The sequence below is a fragment of the Hemitrygon akajei genome, chromosome 7 (genome assembly GCF_048418815.1).
Source record: "Hemitrygon akajei chromosome 7, sHemAka1.3, whole genome shotgun sequence".
Lineage (NCBI taxonomy): Eukaryota > Metazoa > Chordata > Chondrichthyes > Myliobatiformes > Dasyatidae > Hemitrygon > Hemitrygon akajei.
In genome coordinates, this window is record NC_133130.1 from 3971320 (window position 1) to 3987308 (window position 15989).

The 15989-nt window shown below is 48.1% G+C and overlaps 1 protein-coding gene across 7 annotated transcripts in view; it reads left to right on the forward strand.

Annotated features, from left to right (window-relative positions):
- Positions 1-9476, forward strand: part of LOC140730175 (protein EFR3 homolog B-like) — a 179665-nt gene extending 170189 nt beyond the window's left edge. For all 7 annotated transcript variants that reach the window (XM_073050313.1, XM_073050312.1, XM_073050316.1 and 4 more), the window contains 2 exons: positions 6150-6199; positions 8345-9476. In XM_073050313.1, coding sequence (XP_072906414.1) covers positions 6150-6199; positions 8345-8450 — 156 coding nt within the window. In that variant the 3' untranslated portion in view covers positions 8451-9476. The remainder of the gene's footprint in view (positions 1-6149; positions 6200-8344) is intronic.
- The last annotated feature ends 6513 nt before the right edge of the window (positions 9477-15989 follow it).

The following is a 15989-nucleotide window of genomic DNA, read 5'->3' on the forward strand; positions in this document are numbered from 1 at the left end:
TAAGGACTGTGCCCACTGTGGAATGAGGGTTAGGATGTGCCCTGTAAGGACTGTGCCCACTGTGGAGTGAGGGTTAGGACGTGCCCTGTAAGGACTGTGCCCACTGTGGAACGAGGGCAAAGACGTGCACTGTAAGGACTGTGCCCACTGTGGAACGAGGGTTAGGACGTGCTCTGTAAGGACTGTGCCCACTGTGGAGTGAGGGTAAGGACATGTTCTGTAAGGACTGTGCCCACTGTGGAACGAGGGCAAAGACGTGCACTGTAAGGACTGTGCCCACTGTGGAACGAGGGCTAGGACGTGCCCTGTAAGGACTGTGCCCACTGTGGAACGAGGGCAAAGACGTGCACTGTAAGGACTGTGCCCACTGTGGAACGAGGGTAAGGACATGTCCTGTAAGGACTGTGCCCACTGTGGAACGAGGGTTAGGACGTGTCCTGTAAGGACTGTGCCCACTGTGGAACGAGGGCAAAGACGTGCACTGTAAGGACTGTGCCCACTGTGGAACGAGGGTTAGGACGTGCCCTGTAAGGACTGTGCCCACTGTGGAACGAGGGTTAGGACGTGCCCTGTAAGGACTGTGCCCACTGTGGAACGAGGGTTAGGACTTGCCCTGTAAGGACTGTGCCCACTGTGGAACGAGGGTAAGGATGTGCCCTGTAAGGACTGTGCCCACTGTGGAGAGAGGGTTAGGACGTGTCCTGTAAGGACTGTGCCCACTGTGGAACGAGGGTAAGGATGTGTCCTGTAAGGACTGTGCCCACTGTGGAACGAGGGTAAGGATGTGTCCTGTAAGGACTGTGCCCACTGTGGAATGAGGGTAAGGATGTGTCCTGTAAGGACTGTACCCACTGTGGAACGAGGGTAAGGATGTGCCCTGTAAGGACTGTGCCCACTGTGGAACGAGGGTAAGGATGTGTCCTGTAAGGACTGTACCCACTGTGGAACGAGGGTAAGGATGTGCCCTGTAAGGACTGTGTCCACTGTGGAGCAAGGGTAAGGACGTGTCCTGTAAGGACTGTACCCACTGTGGAACGAGGGTAAGGACGTGTCCTGTAAGGACTGTGCCCACTGTGGAACGAGGGTTAGGACGTGTCCTGTAAGGACTGTACCCACTGTGGAACGAGGGTAAGGATGTGCCCTGTAAGGACTGTACCCACTGTGGAACGAGGGTAAGGATGTGCCCTGTAAGGACTGTACCCACTGTGGAACGAGGGTAAAGATGTGCCCTGTAAGGACTGTGCCCACTGTGGAACGAGGGTAAGGACATGTCCTGTAAGGACTGTGCTCACTGCGGAACGAGGGTAAGGACATGTCCTGTAAGGACTGTGCTCACTGCGGAGAGGGGTAAGGACGTGCCCTGTAAGGACTGTGCTCACTGTGGAATGAGGGTAAGGACATATCCTGTAAGGACTGTGCCCACTGTGGAGTGAGGATGATATCATTTGCAATGAATTCCACAGATTCACCACCCTCGGACTAAAGAAATTCCTCCTTATCTCTGTTTTAAAATTCCCTCTATTCTGAGGCTGTCATCTGGTTCTAGACTCTCCCACTATAGGAAACATCCTTTCCGGATCCACTCTATCTATGCCCAGCCAGTCGATGTCAGCTTTTACCCCCTCATGAACAAACAATTCTAACCTCCTGAATACTTCAACCCCACCTCCTCCTTTAAACTGTTCCCTTTCTCTTCCCTCCAGTTTCATCTTGAACTAATTGAGTCCTGTAGCACACAAATGCTTGGTAGCATTTCCCACACACTGATGGTGCAGTGCACTGGGATCAAGAGGTCTCAATGATCAGACCTGAGGCATTTGGTCCCCTGCCACAGCAGGAGATGGGAGATTTTAATTTCAAATATTGGAACAAGTTTGGAATAAAAACTATACTATTTGTGATCTTGAAACCATGAGACTGTCAACAAATCCATAAGACCAAAAGACATCAGAGTAGAGTGACTTGGCCTCCAGTGCCATCTGTGGCAATTAATTCTACAGATCACAACCCTCTGGCTGAAGAAATTCCTCTTCATCTCAGTTCAGAATCAGAATCACTGGCTTTGACGTGAAATTTGTTAACTTAGCAGCAGCAGTTCAATGCAATACATAATCTAACAGAGGGAAAAAAATTATAATAAATAAAAAAACAATAATAAATCTTTGACAAATCTTATTGAATTTTTTGAAGAGGTTACTAGGAAAGTTGATGAAGGTAAAGCAGTGGATGTTGTCTATATGGACTTCAGTAAGGCCTTTGACAACGTTCCGCACGGAAGGTTCAATCGTTATGTATTAATATTGAAGTAGTAAAATGGATTCAACAGTGGCTGGATGGGAGATGCCAGAGAGTAATGGTGGATAATGGTTTGTCAGGTTGGAGGCCGGTGACTAGTGGTGTGCCTCAGGGATCTGTACTGGGTCCAATGTTGTTTATCATAAACATTAATGATCTGGATGATGGGGTGGTAAATTGGATTAGTAAGTATGCAGATGATACTAAGGTAGGTGGCGTTGTGGATAATGAAGTAGGTTTTCAAAGTTTGCTGAGAGATTTAGGCCTGTTAGAAGAGTGGGCTGAGCGATAGCAGATGGAGTTTAATGCTGATAAGTGTGAGGTGCTACATTTTGGTAGGAATAATCGAAATAGGACATATGTGGTAAGTGGTAGGGCATTGAGGAATGCAATAGAACAGAGTGATCTAGGAATAATGGTGCATAGTACCCTGAAGGTGGAATCTCATGTGGATAGGGTGATGAAGAAAGCTTTTGGTATATTGGCCTTTATAAATCAGAGCATTGAGTATAGGAGTTAGGATGTGATGTTAAAATTGTCTTACACAGAGAGGTTAGAGAGACTGGGCTTGTACACACTGAAATTAAGGAGACTGAGAGGGGATCTGATTGCAACATATAAGATTATTAAGGGATTGGACAAGATAGAGGCAGGAATGTTCCAGATGCTGGGAGAGTCCAGTACCAGAGGGCATGATTTGAGAATAAGGGGTAGGTCATTTAGTACAGAGTTAAGGAAAAACTTCTTCTCCCAGAGAGTTGTGGGGGTCTGGAATGCACTGCCTCGGAAGGTAGTGGAGGCCCATTCTCTGGATGCTTTCAAGAAGGAGCTAGATAGGTATCTTATGGATAGGGGAATCAAGGGATATGGGGACAAGGCAGGAACCGTATTGATAGTAGTTGATCAGCCATGATCTCAGAATGGCGGTGCAGGCTCGAAGGGCTGAATGGTCTACTTCTGCACCTATTGTCTATTGTCTATTGAAAGATTGAACAAGTTAGGTCTTTATTCTTTGGAGTGTAGAAGGTTGAGAGGGGACTTGATAGAGGTATTTAAAATTATGAGGGGGATAGATAGAGTTGACATGGATAGGCTTTTTCCATTGAGAGTTGGGGAGATTCAAACAAGAGGACATGAGTTGAGACTTAGGGGGCAAAAGTTTAAGGGTAACATGAGGGGGAATTTCTTTTACTCAGAGTGTTAGCTGTGTGGAACAAGCTTCTAATAGAAGTGGTAGAGGCAGGTTCGGTATTGTCATTTAAAGCAAAATTGGATAGTTATATGGACAGGAAAGGAATGGAGGGTTATGGGCTGAGTGCAGGTAGGTAGGACTAGGTGAGAGTAAGCGTTCGGCACGGACTAGAAGGGCCGAGATGGCCTGTTTCAGTGCTGTAATTGTTATATGGTTATAATAATAAATAAACATGCAGTATACGTATATTGAGTAGATTTTTTAAAAACATGCAAGAATAGAAATACTATATATTATAAAAAGTGAGGAGGTGTCCAAAGATTCAATGTCCATTTAGGAATCGGATGGCAGAGGGGAAGAAGCTGTTCCTGAATCGCTGAATGTATGCCTTCAGGCTTCTGTCCCTCCTACCTGATGGTAACAGTGAGAAAAGGGCATGCCCTGGGTGCTAGAGGTCCTTAATAATGGACACTGTCTTTCTGAGACACCGCTCCCTAAAGATGTCCTGGGTACTTTGTAGGTTAGTACCCAATGTGGAGCTGACTAGATTTACAACCTTCTGCAGCTTCTTTTGGTCTTGTGCAGTGGCCCCTCCATACCAGACAGTGATGCAGCCTGTCAGAATGCTTTCCATGGTACAACTATAGAAGTTTTTGAGTGTATTTGTTGACATGCTAAATCTTTTCAAACTCCTAATGAAGTATAATCACTGTCTTGCCTTCTTTATAACTACATCAGTATGTTGGGACCAGGTTAGGTCGTCAGAGATCTTGATACCCAGGAACTTGAAACTGGTCACTCTCTCCACTTCTGATCCCTCTATGAGGATTGATATGTGTTTCTTCGTCTTAGCCTTCCTGAAGTTCGCAATAAGCTCTTTTGTCTTACTGACATTGAGTGCAGGTTTGTTGCTGCGACACCACTCCACTAGTTGGCATACCTCACTCCTGAACGCCCTCTCGTCGCCACGTGAGATTCTACCAACAGTGGCTGTATCATCAGCAAATTTATAGATGGTATTTGAGCTATGCCTAGCAACACAGTCATGTGTATTGTTACAAGAATCACCCCTTATAATAATGATCAGTGAGGCACGGAGAATCTGTAGTTACCGACAGGTAACTTTTATTATTTCAACTAAAAGCACATGGGTTCACAAACTGTCTCTGTGTGCACCCTACTAGAATTCCCTGGCAGTCCATGAACAGTCAATGAAGAGAAAAGGATATTACCCGGGAAAGGAGTCTACGCTGGCCAGGCGATCCTCATAGTCCCGATCTCCACATGTCTGTGGAGTCCTCCTTATCCACGATGGTTGGTCTCTGGCTGCTGGAGAGTTATCACCCCTGTGTATTTGGAATTCCTGAGTCTTATACAGTTCCTCATCAATTGAACCATTGGATCAAGGTCACCTGACCTTCCTGGGTCACCTTCTTACTGGTCATTGTACAGGGCTACAGCCAACATTGTTTCATAGCTCTGCCTACCCAGCCTTGTGTATTTGTGTCGTTACACTCTGATCGGTCCAAACCAGTTAAAAGAGGCAACCCAGACAGAGTCTAACCAGATTACCGATTGCAGGTCTGGCATTTTACATAACAAGTAGCTACTCCTCTGAGAATGGTCTCAGGTTTATTACTCTGATTAGATTGTCTCGGAACAAGTCCATTCCCTTTACATAACAATTGGCAAACACGAGAAAATCTGCAGATGCTAGAAATTCAAGCAACACACACAAAAAATGCTGGTGGAACGCAGCAGGCCAGGCAGCATCTATAGGGAGAAGTACAGTCGACATTTCAAGCCGAGACCCTTCGTCAAGACTAACTGAAAGAAAAACAAACAAATGGCTATTTGTTTGAGAATGGTCTCAGGTTTAGCAGATCATTACCTGAAGCTTCCTGTGTCCACATTCAGTTGCTCTGATTGGATCATTCAAGAGCAAGAAACTGTTCAGAGTCCACAAAATGGGGGAAACAAAGACAACTGGCTTGTCTGCTTCCCCTGTCTTTGATCAGATTGCAGTTTCTTCTGGCCAACAGTATATAGAGAGTAGAGCAGTGGGCTAAGCACACACCCCTGAGGTGCGCCAGTGTTAATGGTCAGCGAGGAGGATATGTTATCACCAATCCGCACAGATTATGGTCTTCCGGTTAGGAAGTCGAGTATCCAATTGCAGAGGGAGGTACAGAGGCTCAGGTTCTGCAACTTCTCAATCAGGATTGGGGGAATGATGGTATTATATGCTGAGCGATAGTTGTTGAACAGCATCCTGACGTAGGTGTTTGTGTTGTCCAGGTGTTCTAAAGCTGTGTGAAGAGCCATTGAGATTGCGTCTGCTGTTGACCTATTGTGGCGATAGGCAAATTGCAATGGGTCCAGGTCCCATGATGCAGGAGTTCTAAAGGGATGTCCTTCTATTCTGATTCTGTACCCCTTGGTCCTAGACTCTCCTTCTCTTGGAAACCTCCTCTCCACATCTAGCCTATTCAGACTTTTCAATATTTGAAAGATTTCAATGAGATCCCTCCTTATTCTTCTAAACTTCGGTGAGTACAAGCCTTTTCAAGAAGGAATATATTGGGAATGATGGTGAGTTTTGATTTCTGAGATACTGTGATATTATACATTTGCTTATGCCTTCTCATTTCTTTAATTACAGGCGACTATTCTGCAGAATAAGCTGAATCAAATATTTGAGATTACAATCAGGTAAGTTCTACGACAGCCTGTCTGAGTGCTCCAACAGGTTAACTTGCTATCAGTTCCCTTCATTCCAGCTGAAAGGATCTTCCTTTAGTCTGTGCCTATCATGACAGTCGTAGAGTCACAGAACACTACAGCACAGAAACAGGATCTTCAGCCCATCTAGTCTGTGCTGAGCTCTTAATCTGCTTAGTCCCATTGACCTGCACCTGGGCCATATCCCTCCATACCCTCCCATCCATGTACTTCACCAAATTTCTCTTAAATGTTGAAATCAAACAACGTACTGTGGGCACCACAAACAGAAGTCCACAATGGCACTACCCTGTGGGATCAGGTAGTGAGCCCGAGATCCCACCCTTCTGGAGTGGGATCTACACGGGCACCCGCAATGGGGTATTGTCAGTGAGGGCACCCAGGTTATCAGGGAATGGGCACAGATCAACGGCATCTATCAAGGTGCCTGCGACCGCAACTTCCTTGAAAACACACGAGTGACCGGTGCCCTAGCAGGATACCTGGTCACTACCACGTGCCCCAACCTGAAGTCAGTCATCCTGCCCCTCATGGCACCAGCCAGCGGTAGGACCGTACAGGATGCCATCACCCTCCTGGAGGGATTGGAGTATATGCAGATGGGGGCACCCGCCCAGGTCCTCAAGACTGAGGCAAGGGCTCCAAACACTACCCCTCCCCGCTTTACACGCAGGTGGCTGTACACAGACCTGCTGCGTGCAGGGGTGGACTGTGACAGCATAGATGCCATCCCCACCCCCAACCTATATGCCCTGTGGAAGGAGCATTACAGGGGCAAAACTAGCTACAACAAGACCACCATCTGCCCTGCCCCCAGCCCCCAGCCCGCTGGCTTGTGCTGCCTCCCGCAGCGTGCAGCAGCAATGCGGGAGCTCTTCTAGCTCCTCGTCCTTCTGACCACGTGAGTGCTGAATGTGGTCGGTAATTCTGACGGCGTCATGGCAGGGATGCAAGTAACCAAAAGGCACCCCTTTGACTACCCCTGGCTTTGGGAAACCCTGATTCCTTAAGAAGGGAGACCACATGGTGGCCCAGTTTCTCACCACAGGGGTCCAACTGCTCAGACCAGTCCACTAGTTTCCCGTGGTCTGCCAGCATGCTGGCCAGACTCTCAAACCCCTCCCTTTCATTGGTCCACCCGGGGATCTTATTCTGGGTGCCTGCACTGGCTTTCTTCCCCTTGTTCCAGAACATTCCTCCCTGTGCTCTGTGTCCAGCCAAGGCCTATGAGACCCTGCTCGCAGCTCCAAATGTTGTGATGGAAATGAGACAGATTCTTTGGGTCTCAAAGACAAGGGTCTGGACACACAGTTTTAATAATGAGTTTATTTACAAGGGGAGAAAAAGCTTGGGAACAACACAAGCAGCTACAATATTCGCACAAACGCGCTTAGAATAGATGAGCATGGGAAAAGTCGGGTCGGCAGTACAATACACGGGAAAACGGTGTGGGGACGGAGAACAGGTACACATACAAGCAAGGGAAAAGTAACCACGATACCCGCCACCCCTTGACATTGGACAGGCACAACTCTCTGCTACAGGGACAACAATAAACGCTCCCAAACACTATTCAATGCACACCTTACCTTGTGTATCCAGTGCTGTTCTGGAGCCTGGAGCCTTCAGCCTGGAGTGAAGCAGGGTGGTCCCTCAACGATGGCAAAAAAAAAGAGAGTGAGCCAAGCACATGTAGCACCCTTTATAGGTTAGGGGGCTGGAGGGTCCAGCCCAAGTGATTCACCGGGGGGCCAATGGCTTGGTGCTAGACGGGTTAATCCAATTAAGGTGGCCAATGGTTAAGTGTGCATTGATTAGTTGGGAGGGGTGAAATGTTGACTGGCAGGTGGTGTCCCTTCCGACCAGGTGAGGGCAGTGCTGTCATGTGACAGGCACGGCTCTCTGGATACAGTTCCCTCTGGGTGCTCTGGTTTCCTCCAACAGTCCAAAGATGTACCATTTAGTAATATAATTGGTCATTGTAAATGATGCTGTGATTAGGTTCGGGTGAGCTCGGTGGGTTGCTGGGGTAATGTGACTCATGGGGTTGAAAGGGCCAGTTCCACACTGTCTCCAGATAAATAAATACTCACGTTGTCTTTCCTTCATTTCCAGGCCTCCCCCCAGCCCTTCGGGCACCATTACTGCAGGCTACGGCCAGACACAACCCCGCTCCGTGCCTGTGTATGAGATGAAATTCCCAGACCTTTGTGTCTACTAGAAGAGCGTATCACAGAGAAATTCTGGGCTCGTCTCTCACCCCAGGAACTGGGACAACAAAATCAAGATATCACATTGACCATGCCACAGAATGCCCGGCATCGCCCAGCTGCTGTCTCCATCAGAATGAACATCGCGGCCCTCCTCTATTTGGCTTGGTAGACTTTCTTATGAGTCGTGTGTGTCATTGTGCGGTCCGTGCTTTCCTGAGGTCACAGATAGGTTTCACTGTAGCCTGCGCTTTCCTGTGGTGTGAGTGTGAAGCACCATGACAGACAACAGTGGAGGAGCTTATATATTCTACCCATAACGTCCATGGCCACTGGACACCAACTGCCCCGGCATCGGCCCCTCAAAATCCTCGTTGGGTGGGACCACAACAGTCTTAGTTTGGAGTTGGGGTAAGAAAAAGGATGGATCAGTCTGTTTAATATTCAGACTAATTGTCAACTAAGCAGTGGCCCTAGGAATTTGCTTACCCTCTTGCCACTCTCTTGTTGGAGAATTCCTTTCTCCTGATGTTATCTGGGCTCTCGAGCGTCAGTGCAGGAGGAAGCTCTGAGATCATCCAGGCAAGGAGAAGTGGGGAGTTGAGTGGTGTGGGGATAGGCTTGGCTTAGTCTTCGTTTTGGTGCAGGACGTGCTACCAATGCTTCAATTTAATATCAGTTTCCACTCATCATGCAGAAATACTAGAAATCAGAAATAAATCCAGAGCCCGCTGCAAACACTCACCAGGCCAGGCAGCATCTGAGCGGTGAGATTCAGTTAACATTTCAGGTGGAAAAGCCTCTGACAGGCAGACCTCAAGCTGAAAAGGTTGAATTTCTCCCTCCCCAGATGCTGACTGACCTGATGAATGTTTTATTCTGTTAGTAATCTATCTTCTCCATATTAGGTCAGTTCCTGTACACAAAGCCAAGGAATTACTGTAGTCCCTGTGCTCAGTAACAGAGTTTGTCTCCCAGGGAGCCCAGCTCTCTCACCATCAGCTTCACTCATTATTAAACAATGTTTAAACCTTCAAGGCGTGTGTGCATTCATTTACTGTGGACACAGATTGTTGTGAATTTTCTTCAACTACAAGTGAAGGGCTGACAGAAACTTTCCAGGCAGAGCACAGAGGTAGAAGTTAACATGGGTAAAGGGTTCCTTGTGTCCATGAAGAGTTGCTGTACATTGAATACCTGTCTTCCACAGAATTAAGAAAGAAATCCTCAATGATAATGAACTGGAGAGGAACACACATGCACACGTGGACACAAATACAGGCATACAAGTGTGCAGGCGCACAAACGCAAGGACACCACACATAAACATACAGACAAACACACATCCACTGGTGATTGGGACTCAGCCACTGAGACATTCCCGTCACCCTGCAGCGTATTCCTGAACAGCTACTCTGGCACAGGAGGGATGAACTTGGCATTGACTGCTTCCCACTCTGGGCACAGGACGATTACCAGGCTGAAAACTGACCGCTTCCCACTCTGGGCACGGGATGATTACCGGGCTGAAAACTGACCACTTCCCACTCTGGGCACAGGACGATTACCAGGCTGAAAACTGACCACTTCCCACTCTGGGCACGGGACGATTACCAGGCTGAAAACTGACCGCTTCCCACTCTGGGCACGGGACGATTACCGGGCTGAAAGCTGACCACTTCCCATTCTGGGCATGGGATGATTACCAGGCTGAAAACTGACCACTTCCCACTCTGGGCACGGGACAATTACCGGGCTGAAAACTGACCACTTCCCATTCTGGGCACGGGACGATTACCAGGCTGAAAACTGACCACTTCCCATTCTGGGCACGGGACAATTACCGGGCTGAAAACTGACCACTTCCCACTCTGGGCACGGGATGATTACCAGGCTGAAAACTGACCACTTCCCACTCTGGGCACAGGACGATTACCAGGCTGAAAACTGACCACTTCCCATTCTGGACACAGGACGATTACCAGGCTGAAAACTGACCATTTCCCATTCTGGGCACGGGATGATTACTGGGCTGAAAACTGACCACTTCCCATTCTGGACACAGGACGATTACCAGGCTGAAAACTGACCATTTCCCATTCTGGGCACGGGATGATTACTGGGCTGAAAACTGACCACTTCCCACTCTGGGCACAGGATGATTACCAGGCTGAAAACTGACCGCTTCCCATTCTGGGCACGGGACGATTACCAGGCTGAAAACTGACCACTTCCCACTCTGGGCACAGGACGATTACCAGGCTGAAAACTGACCACTTCCCACTCTGGGCACAGGACGATTACCAGGCTGAAAACTGACCATTTCCCATTCTGGGCACGGGATGATTACCGGGCTGAAAACTGACCACTTCCCACTCTGAGCACGGGACGATTACCAGGCTGAAAACTGACCACTTCCCATTCTGAGCGCAGGATGATTACCAGGCTGAAAACTGACCACTTCCCACTCTGGGCACAGGACAATTACCGGGCTGAAAACTGACCACTTCCCACTCTGGGCACGGGACGATTACCAGGCTGAAAACTGACCGCTTCCCACTCTGGGCACGGGACGATTACCAGGCTGAAAACTGACCACTTCCCACTCTGGGCACGGGACGATTACTGGGCTGAAAACTGACCGCTTCCCATTCCGGGCACGGACAGAACTCAGATTGGTAAATGGACAACATGGATGAGTGACTGAGCTCTACACGGAGGAGTCAGAGCTGTAAATGATCTGGATGGAAGTGTAGATGGGTGAGTTAGTAAGTTCAAAGTCAATACAAGGTCTGGTACTGTTGTGGACAGTGGAGATACTTGCCAGAGGGACGGATAGTGAGGTGGAGGAAGGCAGTTGGAGTTTAACGCAGCCAATATGCTGGGCATGCTGTAAGTTTAATGTGAGGGGGAAAGATTCAGTAGGATGTTGAGGGCAGTGTTTTTCATACTGGGTAGTACAGTATCTCTGAAGACCGAGCTACCAGAGCACATGGTTGAGGCAGATACAATAACAACTTGTAAAAGACTGTTGGACAGATACGTGGATCAGAGAGATTTACAAGGCTATTTACCATAAACTGGCAAATGGGACCAGCTTGGATGGGATATCATGGTCAGCATGGACCAGTTGGGCTGAAGGGCTGTTTCTGTCTGTATGACTATGGATCGAAGTGTGAGGTGCAGCACTTCTTGAGATAAAATGTAAAAGGAAGAGGGAACGGTTACTGCCAGAACCATTAACAGTGTTGATGTACAGAGGGATCTGACAGTTCAAATCCATCGCTCCTTACACAGGTTGCTAGGATGGCTGGGAAGGGTAAAGCATGCTTGTATCTATTAGTCAAGGCACTGAGTTCATAGGCCAACGAGTTATGCAGAGACTCACAAGATCCCACACACACGATGCTGGAGGAACTCAGCAGGGAAGCAGCATCTGGGGATGGAAGTGAACGGTCGGCGTTTCAAACTGTGACTCTTCATCAGGACTGGAAAAGAAGAGGACAGAAGCTGGAATAAAAGGGTATGGGAAGAGGGGGGAGAAGGAGCTGGCAGGTGGGGGTAGGGGAGAAAGGGAATGATATGAAAATCTAGGCGGTGATAGGTGGAAGAGTCAAAGGGCTGAATTAGATTAAATGTGATAGATATTAATGGGAAGGAGGTGGGGAATAAGAGGGAGGACTTGCCCTTTAATGATAGTGGTGTTTAACAGACTCTTAGATAAGTCATAGAAATCAAATCAAGTTTATTGTCATTTAACAATATACATGTATTACTGTCTAATGAGACAAGATTTCTCCAAATTAGTGTGTACAGCACTGTAGTGTATGTAACACAAAACACACAACTTGTGAAAGTAAGGGTGAAATCTACAGATAGATTACACATAAATAAACCAGCTAAAGTGTATAAATTAAATATTGTAAGATACAGAACAGATTAACCAGTGACACTTTGAATGCAATGTAGCAGGGAGTTCAGAAGCCTGATGGCCTGAGGGAAGAAGCTGTTTCCCATCCTGACCGTGTTTCTATGCATCAGAGTCTCTTGATTGGTGGCAGAAAGTCAAAAGAGAATGCTGGCTAGATGGGTGGGATGGGTGCGAGGTCGGATCGGGAGCAGCATCTCCAACACCATCATACTGAGCACGGGGGCCTCCCAGGACTGTGTGCTCAGTCCACTGCTGTTCACTCTGCTGACCCACGACTGTGCTGCACACACAGCTCGAACCATATCATCAAGTTCGCCGATGACACGACCGTGGTGGGTCTCATCAGCAAGAACAACAAGTCAGCTTACAGAGAGGAGGTGCAGCGGCTAACGGACTGGTGCAGAGCCAACAACCTGTCTCTGAATGTGAACAAAACAAAAGAGATGGTTGTTGACTTCAGGAGGGCACAGAGCGACCACTCTCTGCTGAACATCGATGGCTCCTCAGTAAAGATCATTAAGAGCATCAAATTTCTTGGTGTTCACCTGGTGGAGAAACTCACCTGATCCCTCAACACCAGCTCCGTAGCAAAGAAAGCCCAGCAGCGTCTCTACTTTCTGTGAAGGCTGAGGAAAGTCCATCTCCCACCCCCCATCCTCATCACATTCTACAGGGGTTGTATTGAGAGCATCCTGAGCAGCTGCATCACTGCCTGGTTCAGAAATTGCACCATTTCAGATCGCAGACCCTGCAGCGGATAGTGAGGTCAGCTGAGAAGATAATCGGGGTCTCTCTTCCCGCCATCACGGACATTTACACTACACGCTGCATCCGCAAAGCAAACAGCATAATGAAGGGACCCATGCACCCCTCATACAAACTCTTCTCCCTCCTGCCATCTGAGAAAAGGCACCGAAGCATTCGGGCTCTCACAACCAGACTATGTAACAGTTTCTTCCCCCAAATCATCAGACTCCTCAATACCCAGAGTCTGGACTGACACCAACTTACTGCCCTATTGTCCTGTTTATTATTTAGTGTAATGCCTGCACTGTTTTGTGCACTTTATGCAGTCCTGGGTAGGTCTGTAGTCTAGTGTAGTTTTTTTTCTGTATTGTTTTTTACGTAGTTCAGTCTAGTTTTTTGTACTGTGTCATGTAACACCATGGTCCTGAAAAACTTCTCATTTTTACTATGTACTGTACCAGCAGTTATAGTCGAAATGACAATAAAAGTGACTTGACTTGACTAATAATACTAAAGGCTTGCATCTGCAGCTCTCTTGATAAATGATCCCAGTGGATGGTAGGGAGACCTCTATGATCCTGATTATCCATTGTAATGACTTCAGGTCCGATGCTCAGGGGCTCCCATGCCAGATGGAGATGCAATTTTGCAGGATGCTCTCAATGCTGCTCCTATAAAATGCAGTTAAGATGGGAAGGGGAGCCTCAATTTCCTCAATCTCCTCAGGAAGTGGAGCCGCTGCTGTGCCTTCTTGTTCAGGGTGGTGATACTAAGGGCCCAGGTGAGGTAATTAGCAAATTTGCAGATGACACAAAGCTGGGTGGCAGTGTGAAATATGAGCAGGATGTTAGGAGAATGCAGGGTGACTTGGACAGGTTGGGTGAGTGGGCAGATGCATGGCAGATGCAGTTTAATGTGGATAAATGTGAGGTTATCCACTTCGGTGGCAACAACAGGAAGGCAGATTACTATCTGAATGGTGTAAGTTAGGAAAAGGGGAAGTACAACGAGATCTTGGTGTCCTTGTTCATCAGTCACTGAAAGTAGGCATGCAGGTACAGCAGGCAGTGAAGAAAGCTAATGACATGTTGGCCTTCATAAGAAGGGGAGTTGAGAATAGGAGCAAAGAGGTCCTTCTGCAGCTGTACAGGGCCTTGGTGAGGCCACACCTGGAGTATTGTGCTCAGTTTTGGTCTCAAAATTTGAGGAAGGACATTCTTGTTATTGAGGGAGTGCAGCGTAGGTTCACGAGGTTGATTCCCGGGATGGCAGGACTGTCATAGGTTGAAAGATTGGAGCGACTGGGCTTGTATACACTGGAATTTAGAAGGATGAGAGGGGATCTGATTGAAACATATAAGATTATTAAGGGATTGGACATGCTAGAGGCAGGAAACATGTTCCCAATGTTGGGGGAGTCCAGAACCAGAGGGCACAGTTTAAGAATAGGAAGTAGGCCATTTAGAACGGTGTTCAGGAAAAACTTTTTCACCCAGAGAGTTGTGGATCTATGGAATGCTCTGCCTCAGAAGGCAGTGGAGGCCAATTCTCTGGATCATTCAAGAAAGAGTTAGATAGAGCTCTCAAAGATAGCAGAGTCAAGGGATATGGAGAGAAAGCAGGAACGGGGTACTGATTGTGGATGATCAGCCATGATCACATTGAATGGTGGTGCTGGCTCAAAGGGCCGAATGGCCTACTCCTGCACCTATTGTCTATTGTCATTATGTTAACACTCAGGAATGTGGAGCACTTAACACTCTCTATGGAGGAGCCGAGTTCTTGCAGAAAAGGATGGTTCATCTGTATCTTTCTGGTCCACGATGATTTTTGTGGTCTTCTCCACGTTCAGACTTGGGCTGTTCTTCTCACACTAATCCACCAGTCACCCCGCTTCCTCTTTGTACTCTGACTTATCATTATTTTTGATGAAGCCAACCACTGTTGTGTCATCAGAGGATTTGAGCTGGTTGAGCTTTTCACATGCACTCAGACCTGATATTGGTTGAACTCACTTTCTACAATCAGTAGCTGTGCCTTGAGGTGCTGTGCTGTCCCTTGTGCTTGAAGGTCATTCTACAGCTTCCTTTAACTGGAACATTCTCTCCAGCATAGCCAGTCACTTTTAACTTCACTGGGAAAATCGTGTTCTTGTCATAAGTCGGGTGTTGAATCAGGATCCAACTGCAGGACACAGACACTGGAGTCCCGGAAACAGGATGGGACGGGACGGGATGCAGTCTAGCCAGGGGAAGCAGGACCAGGACGAGGGACTGGGAACAAGGAGCCTGGGGTGGACTCCGAGCCCGAGACTGGACAAGGACCCAGAACCTGGGTCTTGCCTTGGGCTCGGACCCCCAAACCCAGGCAAGGATGTGACGAGGCTTGGCTAGGGACTTGGGGTCTTGAGGCTTGGCTAGAGGCTGCAGGCTTGGGTCGAGGCTTGAGGCTGGAGGCTGCAGGCTTGGGGAACTCGGAGGCTGTGGCTAGGGGCAGACTAGGAACTGTACATCAACATGGAGCTGGGACTTATCCTCCAACAAGCCAGGACTCATCTTTAACAGGACACTGACATGAGATGGGACAGTACACAAACTTATCCACCGACAAGCCAGGAGTCATCTATAATTCCACACCAAGGTGGGGCAGGACCATCCATCAGGTAACAGCAGAACGGCCTGACTTACCCCACAGAGGCAAGGACAAGGCAAGACAGATCCCCCCGCAGGGCAACGGCAGAACGGCCGGACTTACCCCATGGAGGCAAGGACAGGAAGAGACAAACACCAAGGAACAACAGACAGTTCCACCTCTGCATCGGGGTAGCTCCGAGTAGCCGTTACGGCCGGCAGCCTTGGCTGGCTACGGAAGC